This window comes from Falco peregrinus, chromosome 2 (genome assembly GCF_023634155.1).
Source record: "Falco peregrinus isolate bFalPer1 chromosome 2, bFalPer1.pri, whole genome shotgun sequence".
NCBI lineage: Eukaryota > Metazoa > Chordata > Aves > Falconiformes > Falconidae > Falco > Falco peregrinus.
Window position 1 is genome coordinate 33,098,673 of NC_073722.1, and position 20,575 is coordinate 33,119,247.

General features: G+C 38.9%; 1 protein-coding gene across 1 annotated transcript; it reads right to left on the reverse strand.

The window, feature by feature from the left end:
* Positions 1-2,405: 2,405 nt before the first annotated feature.
* LOC101914405 (cytosolic beta-glucosidase) lies at positions 2,406-14,030 on the reverse strand. Its single transcript, XM_055794080.1, is given in 7 exon segments — positions 2,406-2,524; positions 3,350-3,517; positions 3,608-3,709; positions 3,712-3,890; positions 3,892-3,946; positions 9,503-9,730; positions 13,931-14,030. Coding segments are annotated over 7 exon segments (951 nt in total).
* Positions 14,031-20,575: the final 6,545 nt, after the last annotated feature.

A 20,575-nucleotide genomic window follows, 5' to 3' on the forward strand; every position in this document is an offset into this window, starting at 1 on the left:
ATGCTGTTCACTCCATTTCCTAGTTCTTATTTACACTGCTTTTTCTGGTCTTATTAACTAACTAACTTAAAAATAAAAATCTCAATTTTCTCTGGCAGCATCAAAATATTTTTCTAAAAATAAAGCATAGGGGTAACATACAGTGGTTTTATTATTTATCCATACTGTGTGATCATAGTCTTCATGAGTGAAGATTGCTGTACAAACTCAGGACTGCTCCTGCCCTCCAAATTCTTGTAATTTAGATAGTCCTGCTGACAGTAAAAATTTTAGGAATTTTGGACACCAGCATTCTTGCTACCTAGTTTGAGAGGCATTGAGGTATATGATTTTCAGTGTACTAGAGCATAGCTCTTTCTAAAACATAAGATCTTGAAAAGGGAAACTCATTATTTTGAAAATTTTGGCTGACAAAATTAACATAATCAGTGCAAGCATATATTCTAAAAGCTAGGAGTTTTTTTTTTTAGTGTAAAATGATAAAATGAGGATACTATCAATCCAATTACAACATATTAAATTGTTTCTATTAACAAGTACAGTAACAGGCTGTAGATATGCTCTCCTTTGTAGTCAAGCACATTTATTTCTTGGTTAGACAAAAAAGTAAGCAGGCATGACCAAATCCCACAGCAGAATCCACACAAGCCCCTGTCATGACCCAAAGCTTATTGCATGAATGAGCCTGTATGAATAATTCCAAAAGTTAGCTCAAAACCCAAGGAATTATTGTAGAGAGACACTGCATGCAGAGCAATTAAACTGTTCTGCTTCACATAATACTTAATAAATGGTTAAGCATTTAAGCATTGAAAAAAGTGAACCTCTTCAAATATCCTGTTTTGCAGGATATCTGAGCTGAAAACTTGAAACAGGTTGCTCATTTGTGGGTCAGTACATACAGAGTGGCCTTAACAAACTGTTTACTCAGAGTAGCAGGAGGGAAGTTACGTGGCAATAACGTTACTGGCATTTCTTCAGAGTGCCTTACAGCAGACGGATTTAACATTTATATTATCTTTGCATAGAGGGACCTGTTTCAACCAGTGTTCCACCATGCTTTTACTAGATAAAATGATAAACATCAATCCAATTTAATGTCAAATTGCATAGATGACTAAACCTGTGTAAAGTTGCTGGGATTACAGTCAGAACACATACATGTTTTAAAGCTTTGCTGGACTGACCAAATGGCAAAGGTTCATTTTACCCAACTCTTGATGTCTCCTACATAAGCATCTACCTCAGAGCTAGTCCCCTTCATTTCCTTACTATGTGTGAAGAGAATTGTGTGAACATATACACTAAGGTGTGATTCATCAGACCTACCCTAAATGTTTACTTCAGGATAAGTCATTGTACATTGTAAAACAACTAGATGTGGTAAATTAATCCCATTTCATCGAACAGTGGGAATCAAATGTTTATTCATTTCTTTATGTCTTCAGGTGAAGTAAAATCCAGATATCATGCCTACAACCTTATAAGTCAACAAAACTCTTTGATAAAATTGCTGTCCAATGCCAACTGTTACTCTCCAGACGTGGCTTGGGGCCAGACGTGGCAGCTCAAGATGTGATCTCTGCTCTCCAAAGGCATCTAGAAGACTGCCTGCCTGCTTCAGATAGAAGCAGGCATGAAGATGGAAAAAATGGCTACAAAAACTATTGAAATATGACTTACATTCATGATTATGATCACTTGGAACAAATATAACAGGGACGCTATCTGTTATCTAAATGGACTGGCATTTTAAAATACTTGATACATTGTGAGAAGATCTATCTCCTGTAAATTGCCTCAGAGAATACTACCAACAGAAGGAAGATAAGGAAGAAATTTCCAGAAGACTGGAAACTGAATCAGCTTTGTTTCTATCAAAACTAATGGTACAGCATGTTTCAAACAAAAAGAGCTTCACCAGTGCTGAACAGTGGCCATCCTGACATAAAGGCAGAAGCTGAGCTATAATGACTTAATGGCCCTGTACAGGAAAGAATTATTACATGGACATCATTGTGTGTGGGAGGTTGCATTGTGTAAGGATGTTACGAGATGCAATGGTCAGGTTTTCAGGTGCATCCTTCACAATAAGAAGTATGAACAATAAGCACTTTTGAAGATCAATATGGTTGCTTTCCTCAACAAAAGACTATGGCCTTACAAAACTGAGTTCAGAAATAATGTATGTATAGAGCACCTTTTCATCTGTTTCCACCTCAGGATGGGGGAGCAGGATTAAAACTACTTGCTTTCTCTTCAGGTGAACCTTTTCTTTTTGCCAAATCATCATCACTTTACTTTGATTTGCATGAGTCTTAGCTTCAAGAATCATTGGTCATCGTTGAATGCAAATGAGCACCAAGTAAAATTATATTGAGTTTGCACAACTATCTTTCATCATTTTAAGTGGTACCTTTTAAAATTTCCTGTAAAATCAGCCTGAAATACTCCCATCATTGATTGTCATCAAGTAGAGCAGGGTCACTTTGGAAAAACCCATTCTCAGTTATGTAAATTATAGCTTATATGTATCCTAGAATAAGAGAGCAGAAGTTTTATCCAGAACAGATGTAAGAAAGCCCATAATATCAGATGCATTACCCTCTATCTTTTCTAAGCTACAAACTAAAACTAGTTTCCATCAAATTGCACTGACCCTATTAACTTAATTTTCCATGAGCTGACCTTTTATGACTAACAATGGAAAAGCAAAACTGTGCAAATATCCATGAAGACAGTGAAATGACTTATTTTAATGAGAAGACTAAAATATCTTTCCTGCATTAGCATCTGCTTATTATCACTGCTCCTTAACCCCTTGGTACTGGCAGTCACCACATGTCCCATTGCCAGGAGTAGGTGCATGCCAGGAAAGCCTTACTGCTGGCACCAGAAAGATCATTTCTGGAGTTCAAAAGATGATGTAACACTGGTGTGTCATTTCAAACTGTAAAATAGCTATCAAGTACAAAGGCAATAGGAAAACACTAAGGCTTCTACTCTTTATAGCCAGCATGCGAAAATTAAATTAAGAAACCCAAGGTGACTTGTTTATTTATATCTTGTACAATTTCTTATGCCATCCAGATGGGCTCCTCAAAAACCAACAGATCAGCAGTACTACTCATTGGATTCTCACATCCCCTTATTGGCCAGCTAACACAGGTAAAATGGTCCTATAATCCTTAGGTCATTCCTTGACATAACACAGAAGTCAGTGTAAATCCCATGGTACTATAGCCAGCCATAAACTCTCAGTTGTAACAGGCCAAGAAGGATCCATTACTTGCTCTGTTTCACAGTCCGTTGAAACACTTGCCTGCATTTACTTGCTCTTAAGTTTAACAGTTCAAAGCAAAGAAGTCAGCAGCACCCATGACCATAATTTTTTCCTCTTTGGTGAACTCTAGAAGTCTTGATGATAAGTAACCCTGCTTTGAATGCATTGCAGCAATGGGGGACTTCATGATGGCCAGATATTCATAATCAATAAATATTGTCCTGATGAACCCATCTAAGGTAAAGGACAGGTACGCTTTAGCCACTTTTTGATCTGCTACAGAATTCACAGAGGTTCTACCAATCTAAGTTCAGAGCTATAGACTCAAGTCCACGTTATTTTGTCCAAATATCTTCTTGTAACTGTGTCAGGCTTTAGCATGAGCTTTTATTATATTACAAGCTGCCTTGCAAGCTCTGGTACCAATGCTGGGGCTATACCTTTTTCGCAACCACCTATAGCAACAACATAAGGCTCATTAATAGTGATCACTCAGCCTTCAAATGTTCTGAAGCAATACTCTGCATGAATATCAAAGGTTGCAATAATCTTTTCAGATCTCCAGCCTCCTTCACCTTCTAAGAACTGAGGTAAGTCGAAGGGATACAGGAAGCAGGATGCCATTTCCCCAGTTATTTATGATTTTGCTGTAATAACTGACTCCTGAAAATATTAAAAGAAACAAAAAAGGGTTAACTTAACTACTTTATTACATTTTAACACATGAGGAAGCCTCACTGCACATTTTCTCTGTTATGAGATGCAAATATTTCCTCTCAACTGCATGCTGACTACTGTTACAAGACCCCAGAGTTGGCAAAAATGCTCAGCACACAAAATCTTCCAACCAGGCACATAAAACGAAATGAGGATGCAAATTTTCAAAATACATCAGTGGACAGCACTTCCCCAGGAGAAAAATAATTCTGATGGGTGCTGGTCACATGAAGATATAATCCTTTCGTTTAAATGCCTGAATGGCAGCCTGGCTGCATGTACAAGATGCAAGCATGTTGGAAAAGCCTGACACTTGACAGCCTTACAGGTAGATTTGTTCTAATGAAAGCATTTCCTTACTTGAGAACTGTGTTATTTAAAAAGTTTAGTGCCACACTCAGCAAGGTAACTAAGTTGATCTTTTATGTTTTGAAGTTGGTTAACTGGGTGAGCTGTTTCCTCTAGACTGTTCCATTCTCCATCACTGCCTGTGCCAGCATAAGACAGACAAGATACCATCAATGCATTCAATATTTTGCAGCGGTGTGAATTCAACAGCTCCCTCATTAGATCTATATGGCATTTAAGTTCTACTAGACATTTAGCTGTACTAGATTTTAGATGGAGTTTAGGGCACTGGTCTCTTTAGCCACCAACTTGAAAGACTCGGCAATAACTTATCCAAGAAACCCTCTTCCTATTATGCTACCATGACTGCAGGCTGCTCTGTCCCTCTAACTGCAAGAAGGAATTAGCTCACCTCTCCAAAAGCTCATGACTTCCAACCTTTCTTGTCCCCCCTTGGTAAGACAGAGATCAACTTTAATTTCCTGGATGGGTTGTTAAAGCTGGCTAGTACTAGGGATGTATATCTAGAGGTTAAGGAATTCACTTTTTGTTAAGATTTAGCAGTGGCTGACATGAATATGTCTCCTAAAGGACTATTTTTATGCTTCTGAGAGGTCACTGCAAGTTTAAATATCAGGATACCTTAAGCTCTCATATAGGCATTTTTAATTTTGCTTTTGTTCTGAACACAGCTACATTGCTTGTAAGCCTTTTGAAAACACTAGATATTGCAGAACGCATCATAAGCCCTAGTTCAAAGAGTATCAATTAGCTTGCTCTTTTACTTGAACTATCTGGTTTAGTGTAGTAATTGGAAAAGGCCAACAGCGGCCTTGAATTATTATTTGTTAAGCTAAGAGGCTGCAGCCAGGAATAGGTTTCCATCATGCTGGTGGAATGTAGCAGTCAGTCAGCCTTTGCTTCAGAGACTTGGGCTAAATATACCAAAATGTTTAAGAACCTTAGAAAGCTAAAATTCATAAAAAATTTCATGGGTCTTAGACTACCACATATCCCAATATATGTGCTTATGAAATGTCATGCTGGTTTTGGCTGGGATGGAGTTAATTTTTTCCACAGTAGCTAGTATGGGTCTATGTTTCAAATTTGCGCTGAAAACAGTTTTGATAACACAGAGATGTTTCGTTACTGCTGAGCAGCGCTGACCCAGAGCCGAGGCCGTGTCTGCCCCTCACCCCCCAGCAGCGAGCAGGCTGGGGGGCACCAGCAGCTGGGAGGGGGCACGGCCGGGACAGCTGACCCCGGCTGGCCAAAGGGACATTCCGTACCGTATGGTGTCATGCTCAGGGGGTAGAGCTGGGGAAGGAGGAGGAAGGGGGCACGTCGGCCGTGATGGCGTTTGCCTTCCCCAGTCACGGTTACCTGTGCTGGAGCCCTGCTCTCCTGGGGGTGGCTGTGCCTGCCTGCCAGTGGGGAGGGGGAATGAATCCCCTGGTTTGCTTTGGTTGCATGGGTGGCTTTTGCTTTACCTGTTAAACTGTCTTCATCTCAACCCACAAGTTCGCTCACTTTTACTTTTCTGATTCTCTCCCCCATCCCACCAGTAAGCAAGTGGCTGTGCGGTGTTTAGTTGCTGGCTGGGGTTAAACCACAACAGATGTCTACCCCAAGGCCTTGTTGGACTGAAACCCAGAACAGAGGACGGTCTAAAGAAGTTGAAAACACAGCAGAAAGGAGGAGGAGGAGGAAGACTAAGTTACAAATGTTAATAAAACGTATGCTTAGGAGGTTATGGATGGTTTAGATTATTATTGTTAAGAGTTTCTGAACCAGAGATTCTGTTTAATCCAAAGCAGAAAGCTTTTTCATTATTAAATATGTCTATACTATATTGTACTATACATTCCCTGATACTTTCAGGTAGAGCTTACTGTGTATTGATATTTAAAAACGCCAACACAGAACCCCATAATACCTTCTTAAAAGGACAGTATTGGACTTCAAATTATCCTAATTTCAAATCACTGCTCATAAGAAATTCCATCAAATGGCTTTTTAAAGCAACATTTACTGCAGCAATCAATGATGAACCCCAGATTTAGACAGTGCCTTCTCCTAAACAAACAGGTGCATACACATCCTGCAGCACAGCAAGACTCAGTAAGTTTGTTCACAAAGTAAATCACAATAAATCTCACATGTAGTTTGCTTTTCCTTCCGAATGCAGCACCAGGAAATTAAATTAAATTCTGAGGAGATAAGTGCCTGTGCCTGAGAATGCACCCATGTAAAAAAGGAAGGAATACACCAGAATTCTAAATTTTGAAAGGCAAATTCTTGCAATTTGCAAGAGCAATTAGGAGAAAATACAGTTTGTTACCATTTCTTTTGAACAGAGACCTATTTGACTTCAGTGGTACTGGGTGCATTTTAACTGGTGGGACCACAAGGTTTACTACATAAGCTTAAACTGGGAAAAAATAAATCCTTTGCTGGCACAGAATCCTGTTCTACCATATTGAGAGTAACGCTTGCCCAGAAGACACTAGCATTCCTCATTCTAATTTTCAGATTATAAATTACTTAGCACAGTTTCTAAGATTCAAGTGCAACCAGTTATCATTCATTTTTTACATCTCAATTAAACACCAATATTGGAAAAGATTCATGCTTTGTATTAGAAAATGGAAAGAAATAGAACTACATCCCTGAAAAATGTAAATGTGAAGTCAAATTTCCAGATTGTACCATACCTTCCAGAGCAGTCCAATTCAGTTTCTATGGCTGTGGGTCAGCTAGAAGCAGAAATACAGAAGAAAATGTTCTTGTGGGTCAGCTAGAAGCAGAAATACAGAAGAAAATGTTCTTTTGAGAACGTGTATATATAAGGGTTTTGTGGAGACAGCCCAACATTTTGGGATTCCAGAATTAAGAGGCATTTTGTCACTAGAAAGTGAAGGGTTCTCTTCTCCTTTCTGCTGTCTTCTCTCCCCATCCTGATTCCCCACCTTCATGCTGAAGCGAGGTACATCACCGCCCCAGCCTCAACCCCCCCATGAGTGCTGCTTCTGCATCCCTCCACACTGATACCTAGTGTTTATCAGCTAACTTGTTCTGCTCAGGGCGCCTTCTAGGGTAAAAATAGTAGTACAAAAATACTCTAAACCCAAAGTTGGTGTAATTTTTAACCGAAAACCTGACATGTTTTAGGAACGATACCCCTACAGCATTGCTGCTTTAAAAGACCCTACCCCCACAGAGTTAGAAGGGTTTTAAAGGTTTTCAAATGTCCTATGTCTTAGGTGTGAAATTGGTAGTGAATCAGTTGGTGTGAATGATATTATTTGAAAGGACATTGCTCTAAGCTTTCTAATTCTTCACATGCTCTTTGTAAAAATGTTTATATAGAAGATGATGGCCTTTCCATGCTATGCAGTTACAATTGCTTCAACAGATCACTGCACAAGAGAAGTGAACTCCTGCCTAATGAAAGCTGGCCTACTTGGAGTTCCTCCAATGCCCTTTCGTTAAATGTAAAGTTCATAATATTAATCAGGCAACTGCTTATACTGGGGATCAAGTGAACATTTTCTGAAATTACAGCTGAGTTTTGTCAAAATGTTAGCTTTCCTTACCAAGTGCATTTGGAATGTCTGTTTGCTGTCTCCTATGCTGATGTCTAAATAACAAAGCTCATTCAGTAGGCAGCTCTGTGGGGTTGTACACTGCCCAAAGCCCCAGCTGAAGGAATATCAGTACAGGAAAGAAACCACAAGGACTCAGCCAAATTTAAATTCAACACACCACAAAAAGAGTTCCTAGGGAAGGGTAAGCTGTGCCAGTGAAAGTGGGCCACATATTGTAAATTTTAGTGGCAAAGGAAAGGCTTCCATTCAAGCCTCTCTGGGATGCTGGCACGGTTTCTTCAGTCATGCTCTGCAGGGGAAAATGGCTGGTTGGTCTGTTTACAGCAGATTCACCAGCCCCCCTTTTTGAATTCTTGAAACAAAGGCTCCTCCACTCTCTGGTGAAAGCAGTAATCTGCAGGATGCAGAGGACAGTCTGCTGTCTATTGAACAGCCAAACTCTACATGACCAAAATTCTGCAGAAAAATATTGCTTCTGCTGGTATCTTCCTAGTACAAATCAGGATAACCTGAAGAGCATTTTCTAAGAAATCCTCTCCCTTTGTAGCCTTCCATCTTTGCAATCTTCAAACCAGGGGAGGAAAAGAATTGCCAAGGCAAACACTGCCCTAGAAGTGTAAAGATACAGTTCTTGGTAGAACTGTGATTCAGGAGAGTAGGAGGTGGAATTAAGATTCAGAGGTTCATCCAAATCTACTTTGCTTTTTTTCTCCTCAGAACATTATCCTCCCAGCCAACTACTTTGATTCTCCCACCCTTTCTGGTTCAGCTTCAGCTGCTTTTATTCTTCATGATTCTCTTTATTTCTTCCTTCTTCCATTTCCTGCCTTCTGCAGGCAAAGCTGCCATTTCCTATCTTTTCCAAATGAGTGACCTTAATCTTTCCCCCAGTCCATACCAACGGAATTAAAATAAACAAATCAGAAGAGTAACAAATTTTATGTCTGACTTCCAGCAATCTGACCAGCCTGATTATGTGCTGTATCCCTTTTCACTTCCACACTGTTTGCTAAGACTGTGAAAGCTCTTCAAAGTCTTGTGTTTGTCACAGAACTAAGCAGAGTTCCTAGCTAAGTCTGAAGAATCCTCTCTAAATGGCTAAAGAAAATATCTGGGAAATGTCCCTCAGTGCAAAATAGTCGATGCAAAGTTCAGTACATCAGAGTATACTGATAAGCTATCTAAACACATTTGCCAAATAAGATACTCGTCTATTGCAAGCCATCCAAAAATATTCTCATGGCTAGGATCCCTGTAAATATAAACATTCTGATGAAGCAAAATTATATAAAGTTACAATTAAAAAAAACGGAGTAAGCAAAAAGATACATAGGAAATGTATCCCAAAAGAATGTGCTATCCAAGGGGATCTAGAATATTAATTAGTAAGTTGTTGCAAACCTATAAAAAATCATCCCATAATTACTCTGAAAAAAGTTGCAATTTCAAAGCTACACTGCAGAATAGCATACTGGATTAATTATGCCAGACTGCAGCAATAACCTTGAATTAAAGCTGCAACCTTCTATTTTTAAGAAACAATTGCCTTTCTGGTTGATGAAACCTGTCGTCCCATCAGGTAACAGACGTGACCAGGAAAGAGAAAAGCGATAATGAGTCAATCCAAGCTGTTTGATACATTTCAAATCTTCCTCCCACAGAGTGTAGCTGCCACAAGCTACATCACCAGTCTGGTTCATGAAAACTCGATCTCCTCCCTGATGGGTGAATGTGTCCCAGACATTAGGGCCCTTTCCATCTGCATTCCAGCCTTCTGCTTGAAAAACAAAACTTGGTCATTACACTTTTGACATCAAAAGACATATGTTGAATGTAAATATTTATCACAAAGTAGGCACAGAACCCTGAAAATACTATGAGCAAAATGAGCAGTATTCCCTCCCCGCTTCTTCTATAATTTAAAGTAACAAGGAAGTTTCAAGCATTAGTATGAATTTGCATTAGGCTTTGCATTTATTCATATTTTTGCTTGCTGCTAATTATTTGAAAATCCCATTTTAAAAAGCATTCAGAGTTCTGACACTCTTCATACTTCCTTAGCCAAAAATCAGATGTTTGCAACTCTTGAGATATTACAGGTTTTCACAAAGGGTACTTTCTAATGCAACCTCCATCCATAAATGTAAAGGATCAGTCCATATCAAAGAAAGCCTTTAGGGTATGAGAAATACATCCAACAAATAGGCACTTATGGCTTTCTGGATGTCCTTTGAAAATCCTGACAGTCTGTTAAAAAGAAAGGAATGCCATTATGAGCCATGGCCCTAGGCACACACAAGCTGAATTAATAACACAGCTCTGCAAAACTTCTGCTTTTTGCTTAGCCAAACGTTCACAGAAATGTATTTTGAATACTCAAAACCCCTGCACCATTTTCTACACTTTCATAGTTTTGGGAAATTTATTTGCAATTTAAAAATTGAGATGGACAGATTACCTTTAAAATACTCAAGATTTAACTGTTGTTTGAGATTACACAGTATTAACATCACCCAGTATTAGAAAACAAATAAATGCACCTTTCTTCATCACAAGCTGCTTTGTCTTTCCAGAGCAATGTTGTAGATGAGGCAAACATTTCATTTTAATGCGGAGAGTTCTGTAAACTTACACCCCTGCAAAGTGTGATTTTACCATAGCGTTACGGATAACCCCAAAATGGCCAACTTCATTTACCAGCAAGGTTTTTCAGAGTCCCAGTGAATGTTCTGTTCCAGGGTTACTCTTTAAAAACTAAAATGACATTGCATGTTAAAATCATGTATAAATTAAATATCAGTTGGGTTATAAGATTAATAACTATATAATAGCTACATATCAATCCTCAATAAAAGTGTTTTAATAATCAATTAGTACCATAGAAATTAGAGATGGAGGAGAACTATTAGGAGGTCATTGAGTCCATCCCCTGCCAACGCAAGATTGCTCCCTTAAGTATATTCAGTACTTAATACACATCTGTCTTATTAAATCTAAGTTTAATGCAAGGTTAAGTATATTGAAGACACTTAATTTAAAGCATTACTAAAATCTGTAATATCACTTCTATAACCTAGCCTTTCAAAGATCGTTGTCACATTTCATGTTCTTTACAGAATTTTATTGCAGCACACGAACACCAATACATCTACATTTGGTTGTTCAGTAAATTAAACTCTTATAAGGGACAACCTTCAAAGCAGGTCAGATTTTAGATCCAGACAGTTTGATTTTCTCTTAGTCTCAGATTTTGTCACAGACTTTGTGCTCCGCCTGTATGTTCCTCAGAAAAATACAGTACTGAAAGTTTTCTATATCCTGCTTCTGATTTCAAGTATGCCTGCTGAAATAGTCATTTTAGAGGAGTGCAGGAAACAACAAATAACAGTAATTCTTTGGTGTTACCTAGAATTCAGAAGCCTTTAAGAGCAGGCTTCCTTCAACATATTGATATGATATAGCTCTTTTTTCCCTACAGTGGGAGTGAAGGGAAGCCAAGAGCTGCCATAATGGGTAGCTAACACACCTTCATTTAAGAATCAGCAGCTAGAGCAGATGCTGAACGATTTCTTTTTTGTCTGCCTTCCTCCAGCAAAGGAGGTGGGAGGGAGGAGGAGAAGCATTTGATTTTCAGCAGAGTATGGCAGTGCTAGTCCAGCGGTCATTAGCCACTGTAAAGCCCTGACTGGGTCTGTAGCAAACAGACCCACTTACAAGCATTCCTCATGCACTCTGAAGAGCCTCTCCATACAGTGTAGAGTATCTGAGCTAGCTAAATAAAGAGTGTAGGAAGCAATCTAGCCAAAGCAACAGAAAGCTGCACATACGCTAACATATCCTGCTGAGCCACAATTAGTCTACACAGAGCTCTGCTCTGCTTAAATGAACCAAGCTTGCACCTCTAAGCTTGCTGAGGAACCTCCGCACTGCACAGCACTTCATAGTGCAGACATACCCACAGCGTTAGCGAGGTTTGGGGCCAGTAAAGAACAGTGATGAGGAACTCATCTTACATTTTGAACACATACGTGAGGCAGGCACCAAATCATCACATAACATGTCACCAAATGATTAATATAAATTATGATGAAACATGATGCATGTTCCCTGTTCTCTGCAAATATTACAATGGAATAAGATAGAATTTTTCCATTTAAGTGAAGCTAGTGAAGCAGGAATATTACTCACCAGAGTATTTAAGTTTTCATGTACTTTTCCAAGTTAGCTTTTCTTCTAATTCAGCTGTGCTTTCACCTTTTAGACTGAGATTTTCTTGGCCTGGTCTCTGCCCAAAAGGTGAAATTTTGTTTGAATTAATGCAGTTCAACTATTTGGCATATGAAAGAAGTGAAGAAAACCACTTTTACCATTATGAGAATTTTTTGAAACTTTTCCCTCTCTCTCAAAAAAAAAAAAAAAAAAAAAAATCAAGCAGAGAGTTGAAATTTAGCAGAGAGTTGAAATTTAGCATAGAAATGGCCCTCAGTAAGAAGAAGTGCTTTTGAGTGTTCTGGTGCAAATTGATTTTGATTTGACTGAGTCATGAACCTTTGAAATCTGCACTTTGAGCATGCAGAGTACAATTGGTATGATTTTTTAGCACTTTGAAATATACAGAGTGGAGAATGTTGTGCTGCGCATAAATACATAGCTGACAGTAAAAAATAAAGTAGCCTGTCAGCCCTTGCCTCATCCACTGTGTATCTTGTGATATGTGCGGCAACTGAGTTTGGACTCTACAAGAACTATTGCTTCAATCATGCTGCCTCTAAGTCGGAAGCTGCACAGCTTCCAAAGCTTTCAGAAGGAGGAATTCCCTGTTGAGTTTCTTACTTCTGTGGGAAAAGGGTCATTTGAGTAGTGTCTAGACCACATTATAGATTTTTTTTTAACGTTTCTCCCACTCAGAAGCCTTAGGAAAGCTCATTAAAAATACATTAAGAGAACATTAAAGTTGCACATCTAGCCACTCAAAAGGCAAGAAATTATAATGTCATTCTATATGCACACACAATTCACATTTTAAAAATCAGTTAGTAGAGCTATGCGCATTGCAGGATTCGAGTTAGAATCTGGCCCAGAATATTGATTCCCCAGGAACAGCGAGCTGTTCAGTCTATTAGGTGAAGCTAACTGAGCTTGTTAAAAGGTACCAAGCATGGGCAAGTACTCTCGCTTTCAGCAATAACCAAGAACTAAAGGCTACATCCTCAAAGACAATTTTAGATCTACAACTCCCATTTAGGTACTGAAATCAATGGGAGTTAAGTGCCTGTATGCTGCAGGGTATAATATGGGAAAATCAGATCTATATGTATTTTAAAGGTCTCTAAACACGTTTATGAAGGGATAAAGTTGGGGGGAGTTACGGTTACAGCTGTCCCTGTACCTTAAAGGTTTACATTCACTAATCTGCCACATATTTTCATATCGTGCTGGGCAAATCACTTTATCGGTACCTCCATTAAGTGGGAAACATGATACATATACCTGGGGGAGGGTCTCCACAAACCCAACTGTGAATCTCTCAGTTGACCATTTTTCATATTCTTTGGAGATGAACTCCTAACCGAGGACCGATTGTGAATATCAACGTCTGATGAGGTAGTTCTCCCATCCAGTTTTGGAATAGCTGATAGTAATCTACTTAAATTAGGTCTAGGGAAAGGAAATACTCAAGAACTATTTGGAAAATTACTTAAATCTGTTTTTTTTTTTTTCTCCCACTCTCAATAGCTAGTGAAAGGTTCCTCTTTCACTTCAATTACCTAGCCATATTTTTGAGCTTTGAAACATCTTTTACCCTCTTCTTACTGCTCAGACCAGAACTGATGTTTAAACATAAGTGCTACATGGATTTGCATCAGATGTAGCATCTACATAACAAGGCAGAGATCAAACACTCTCCTTCCTGGATCCAGAGTTTTCATTCACTTAAAACTTCCTTAACGCTTTGGCAGCTAAAAGTTGACACCTTCAATTTGATATGCTGCTGTGGCTGCACCCCAAGCAAATCCAACTGGAAAAGCAATATCCTCTGGCACCGCTGCAGGGGACAGGCGAATACACAGCATTACGCGATGTTGTGGAGATGTGGGCTTCATTTGCAGACACCACTTTCTGGCTCAATCACTCTTCCACATGTTACAAGCAGATTCTATACCGAAGACAAAAATAAACCCTGTGCAGCTTCACAGACTGAGGGGCAAGCTGTGCACTTTGCATATCTCAGGATTAAAGTGGGGAGATTCAGTCAGCTGACAGCGAAAGTGGAAAAGGCAACAGTGGAAAAGCCTGGGGTGGTCATGGTAAAATGGCTCCACCTACTAAAAGCGTTAGTACACAGAACAGATCCCTGTTCCCCTTCACTTCTCTCTCACCTCCTGCCTCCCAGCCAAAGGGCTTTGTTGATCTTGATATAAATCCTTTAGCCATCAGGCAAAGTCATTTCCACCCCTTCCAGTAAGCTTCAAACACCAGCAGCACCTCTTGTTTTCTGGCATCAAATTTACATTTTTACTCTCCCACCACCAAAACTTGCCTGCAATAGGTGAGCAAGGATGTTTTAGCCACTACATGTTTAGCAGTGGAAACCAACGAGTAGGAGAGGAAGATTTGTATGGGAGTACAGACAGAACTGCCGTCTTTCACCTTCTTTAAAATCCCATGGATGCTCATTTCTTCTAAAGCAGCAATGACAACCTTATGGCATGTTGTGCCAGAATCAGCATCTGCAGAACAGCCCTTAGGTCTCTTCCTCTACCTTCTGTCAATGCTGTTACTGCTCTCCTGTCAGCAGGCTGAGGAGGGAGCAGCAGCAGGAGGACGAGTCAGGGTAAGGCTCTTACAAGCCGGATGGACTGGAAGTAGTTCACCGTCCCTTCCCAGGAAACTGAAACACCTGGCACACTAGATGGCACTACTGCGATTTCCCCCCCCCCCCTTTTTTTTATTTACAGGAGTTTTTTCCCCATTTATTCTAATACTATACCCACAGCGCCTCTGCCAAGGTCAGTATCTGCACATATTGGACGCTGGCAACAATGTATGACCCCTACTATTTTTTCTTCTTCTTTACTCCCCTTGCACCTTTTTGATTTTGAAATCTTTCTAGGTGAGGACCTACTCCTGCAAAGCATTATACACATAAGTGATACTTTCTTTGACAATTAAAGTAAGACAAACCTTAACACACAGAGAAAAGCCACTAATGCAGTGCATGCACATACTTTTGCCAGAAATACATCCAATGGAGAAAGTCAACTTAGGGGAAAAAAAAAATCCTTTGTAGAGATGCAGAGAAGCTGACTTAATTCCAAAGTGCACATTGCAGAACCAGACAGTGCAGATGTAATGCAAAATAAACCAGCTTTTCACAGCAGGCATGCATTTCCTCAAGTGTCTTTCAAAGGAAAGGTAAAAGCCCCTTGAATACAAAGGAACAAAGGGGGAAACGAGGCACAACATACCGACTTGTTCCAAAAACACGTGCTGATGCATGGTCTAGGCAAACATACATATCCTTTACATGTTTTATACAGATGTCCAAAACTTGATACAATGAACTAGTTAATGTTCTCTGGTTGAAGCAGCCTCTTCAGGCTTTCATTTGCAAGAAGGTAAGCATTGGACAGCTAACAGTCAAACTCATCAGGGACACCTTAAATCATGATTAATAGGTGTTAATGAACCAGAGTAATAATGCATATTTTTTACATCATTAAATGTTATTGGTAGGTACCTTTGAAAATGTAAGTGACATTAAATCTTTTCCCAGAAAATCATACAATTCAATTTCACAAGAGATATAATAAATATGTAACTCAATAATAGGGGAAGAGGGGCAGACAGGAGATAGTAGCAATAAAAACCCAATAAAAAGTTTTATAAAAATGCTTAACCATAAAAACAAGGCTAAAAATTGTCACTGCTGATTCCCTAGCAGGAATCAACAGAGACAGAGATGGGTTTTAGGAGAGATTGAGTGGGAGGAAAATATTCCATAAGCAGTCTGGGGAAGAGTGAACAAAATTTGCCTCAGAGGTTAAGGCAGATTCACAGTAATGAGATAGCAGGCTATGCCAGATAAGTGGGCAGATACTGAAAGTTGCAGAGCTTTCAAATTCAGAGAAGCTGCATTTATAACAACTAATCTCAAACTCTTCTGGCAACCCAATTTCTAGATTTTTGACCCCACTTCTGGTTGCATTTCTGGACTCATGAACCCACGCCGTTGCAGTATCAGATTTGCAATTAAATTTCTATTAGACCCACTACATGTCATGGCCCCTAGAATGCACCCACGTTCTTACTCAGATAATTTTTCCTACATCTAACAGAAAACCTGACCCCAACCTGAATTTCAGTATTGCACTGTCCAACTGTTTTGTTCAACACATATAAATAAAAAATTGTAGGAGATCTCAGTTCTACCTAGAGGCAAATTTTTTCCAGACGGTTTTAGGTTTTTTCGTTTGCACTGACACAGTCTATATGCCACTAAATGAGCTCAAGCCAAGTATTCCTAGGAAAAATCAAACAGTTCCTGGATATCCAAATGTATTTGGACAAAGATATTTTTGGCAAGTCAATAAAGTCCACGAGTAATTGGCCCTGATGCTAAGGGTTGGCAACCTGACTTTATAAAATGCTATGTATTATTTTAAGGTGAAGAATGAACAGGCTTTGGTGTTGGACCCTGAAAGCATGTGGGATTAATTATTATCAGAGGAATTGCACCTTGTCAAAACTAGTTTTTCCTAAGTGAATGGATGCTTCCTATTGACAAATTATAAATATGTTTAATAGTATTTACTAAGGAATTTAGAAATTAAACATTGAAGGCATTGTGAAAATTAAAACCTCCTCCTGAAATTTTACACTGTGCAGGAACAGAAGAAGGATATAGCTGCTTTGCAAGCAAGACTGTACATCTCTGAAACAGCCAAAGATAGAAGTTCACATATTCTGTGAGTTGTCTGTAATTACTACTCATAAATTTAGCTTCTCTCCCTGGCAACATAATGGAACAGCTATTGAGAAAACAAATTTACTAAAACGCTTTGAAGTCTGCCAGACAAACTTGATTTTTTAACAGTAATACAAAATTAATGAATAGAGAGCAGAAGCTATACTGTCACATGTCTGAATTTGAGCAGTGTAATGTTTTCTTTAGGATATTTTAGCACTGAGCTTAAGGTGTTCTAAATTAAGTTATGGAGACAGTTTTCACCTTATACTGTGGCTGCAGTAGAGGACCCCTAATTTTGATACCCTGAACTGAGCCTTAATTAGAAGCCTCTGCTGGATTGTTGATTAGCCTTTCTTCTCACATCTCCAGTGTGTCAAAATTCTGTTCCCAAACTTAAATCAAATTGGAAATGAACTATCATGTTGACTGAATGAAGGGCGATGACAAACAATGAAGGGTAATGATAAACAATAACTTTGAAGGGAGGCATTTAGTGCAGTACACAAAGATTAGTATTACTTCTGATCTCATTTAATAGCTTCAATAATGAGCTAGAAGAGGGAGTAAATGGTACATTAATGAAATCTGCAGACCTATTAAACTAGGAGGAGCTGAGCACACTGCTGAAGATGGAGAAATAATACAAGGGGTCACGGGAAGATTAGAAACATGGGCAGAATATTGCAATGAGATTTAGTTTAGAAAACAGAAGAAAAATATTTGGGTAAAAAATCAACAGATGGTAACAGGTAGAAATCTGGAGAGCTGTAATGCTGGAACAGATTTAAAATTAAGAACATCAGGAAAACTAGGCAAGAATCTGTAACTGAGCAGCAGAGAAAAACAGTGAAATTTGGGCAAAACTACTAAAGAATAAGCAAAGAAGTAATGACTCATCTTAAAGCAGCTGTGCAACCATCAGTTCTCTTCTTCATTTAGGCACCGGTAAAACAGACTATCAGTCAGATGGTTATAGAGATTTTGAAGCTATGAATTTTTTTCCTGGAAGAAAACTTAAAAGTAATGCCATCCTTTTAACAAACCGAGTGTTGTCCTTCATGAAGTGAATGACATAACAGTGAGCCACTGGCTAAAAGACTGTAAAAGAGCATGAGACTGAAGAAATAAAATATTTTCCTACTGCTTCTGGTAATTGCATCATGCAGCTTGAATTTTTTGATATTGCTGAGGAAACTGCTGATAAAATGCCAGCCACTATAAGCTTTCCAATACCAGATATATGTGTACAATATCTTGGAGAGCTAAAGCTAGTTGTGAGCAAGTTAATTCCAGTTAGGGAGCTCATGCAAATTAATCTTGCTGGGAATAACTCTACACAAACTATAGCAGAACACCAAAGTAGTGTTACATCACTCCCCGTACCAAAGACCAGTTTCAACAATTCTGCATGGCACAGCATTAAGATGTATAGTATGTATGTAAAGTGATATTCCATATTGGTTATCAGTCTTCAAAAGTCCTTGGTAGCTCTCGGCTGTTGAAGGCATTGTCCTTTATTGCTGAGTGCCTCCACACAGTATTTTTAAGTGGGCTTGGCCGCTCCGGAGTTTGTCACTGTCACTATGTTGTGACCCAGCATTGAGTGTGCAGAGAGCAGGGCATTGATCCACAGCTTTAAATTTGCACACTTCAGTAGAAAACCTGGCAAAAGCCCTTTCATGTAAAACCACGCTCTATTCATTTATATCTTGGCATGTCCTGCTGTTCCACGCTTCTGGATTGTTCACCTTCTAGGTGAACAAGTTTAAAAACAATGAGCCATCATGCAGAAATGTCAGGATAAAAAAGGAGGAGATATATATGGAAACCAACATAAAAAATACCAGAAGCATAGGCAGACCCCCTGGTCCTTTGTGAATGCAACTTGTTTGCTGAGACAGCATCCCTTCACTGATGTTTCAGGCAGAGCTGCCTACGTTTTTTAGAAACTGAATTTCAAGACATTTGTAGAGTTACCTACTGGCAGACTTGCTCGATATGACTTTGCCAGGAAAATATCTGCTGTACCTAATCAGATTGGCTAAAACAGATCTAAATGAAAGATCTGAATGATTTTAAACTAAACTTGTTAACGTTTTTTAAATCAAAGGCAAAGAAATCTTATGTGTGTATGAAAGCAGTAGTTTCCCTATTTATGTCACGAATCTGTAGGCTATTTCACTACGCAGCTGAATTTTGAAAAATCACGTACACATAATCTCTGCTGCATATACCAAGTTCTGCCTTAAAACCAGTATGCCCCATTTTTTTTACAGTACGTACACTTCAAAATCCCAGCATCTTACCTAAGGGCTACCTTACTCTGGAACAACATTTAAGTGTCCATATGAATGCAAATCTAGAGGTCAAATTTGACTCTTTTGAAAATGTGGGCCCAGTATCTTGTTTTGATGCTTCTAAAACTTCTTCCTTGTGAAAAGATAAATCATATTTACTCTTAGAAACCTGTCATATCGCTTGGGTTTTATTCCTGGGAGATTATATATGTGATGTCTGTATTATTCCCCCACTCAAACACTCACAGTTTACATATCTCCGAGCAAAGCTCTGATTTTTTTGCTTGCTTCTGACCCCACATGCAATCAACAAGAAGAAACCAAAGCAGGGCAGAGCTTGCAGAGTCTGTAGCACCCACCCCACGCACCCACCCCCCCACGGGCCCTGCTGCCGCTGCATTCCCGGGAGGCAGGAGCGTGTGCTCCTGTCACATCACGCAGTGGGTAAAAATGCTGCTGAGAAGTTTGAATGCTTACAGGGATGATGAAGCTTTGTCCTCGCAGTCTATCAGCCCTACAGATACCAATGGAAATCACTAGCCAGCACCAACCAAATCTGACAGAAAACTAATGTTTGTGAGAATACGTGGCTGAATAAATGGATAGACTGATGCTGGTGTTGCAACTGATAGGTGCAACTATAATATTAGGCACCAAAGAATATACTTAAAGGAGACACAGTACAGATGCTAATACTGTGGGAGATGCTTCAAGCAAGATGCACAAAATCACACAAAACCCCAAAATCAAACCCCTCAGATAAACCTGGTTTTTAAACTGAATGGTCATAGAGCTTTTTTTTTTTTTTTTTTTCTGTGCAGGTTTTCTTACCAAAACACTAATAACCTAGAAAAATTCTTTAAAAAAATTACTGGTTTTTTCCTTTCAAGGGTTTTTTTTTTTAATTATTTATTTTCATGCATGCATAGAAGAAACTAGGAAATGATTCTGCTTAGACCAATTTTATACTGAGGATATATTGACTAAACCAAATTATTCCAACATTTATGATATGTATTAAGTCCTGTAAAATCCCACATTTTGTTTTCAGAATTGGCTAGAAATAGTGAGACTAGTTTTTATAGCAGTGAAACTGTGTCTTTCATTTTCTTTTCTTACAGAAATGCTGTTTCTAATGTCACTGACTATGACTAATGACATTGACTATGACTTTAGCAAATATGCTTGAAAAGCTTCTTCCACCAGTCAGGATTCAGAAATCCCATTATATTAGTGCATTTATATAAAATTCACTTCCCTATATCAGCAATATGGAACTATCTACTATTAAGCAGCAGCACACTATGAGAGACAGTAGTTGATATTACTTTTCAAAAGATTTGTGCTACGC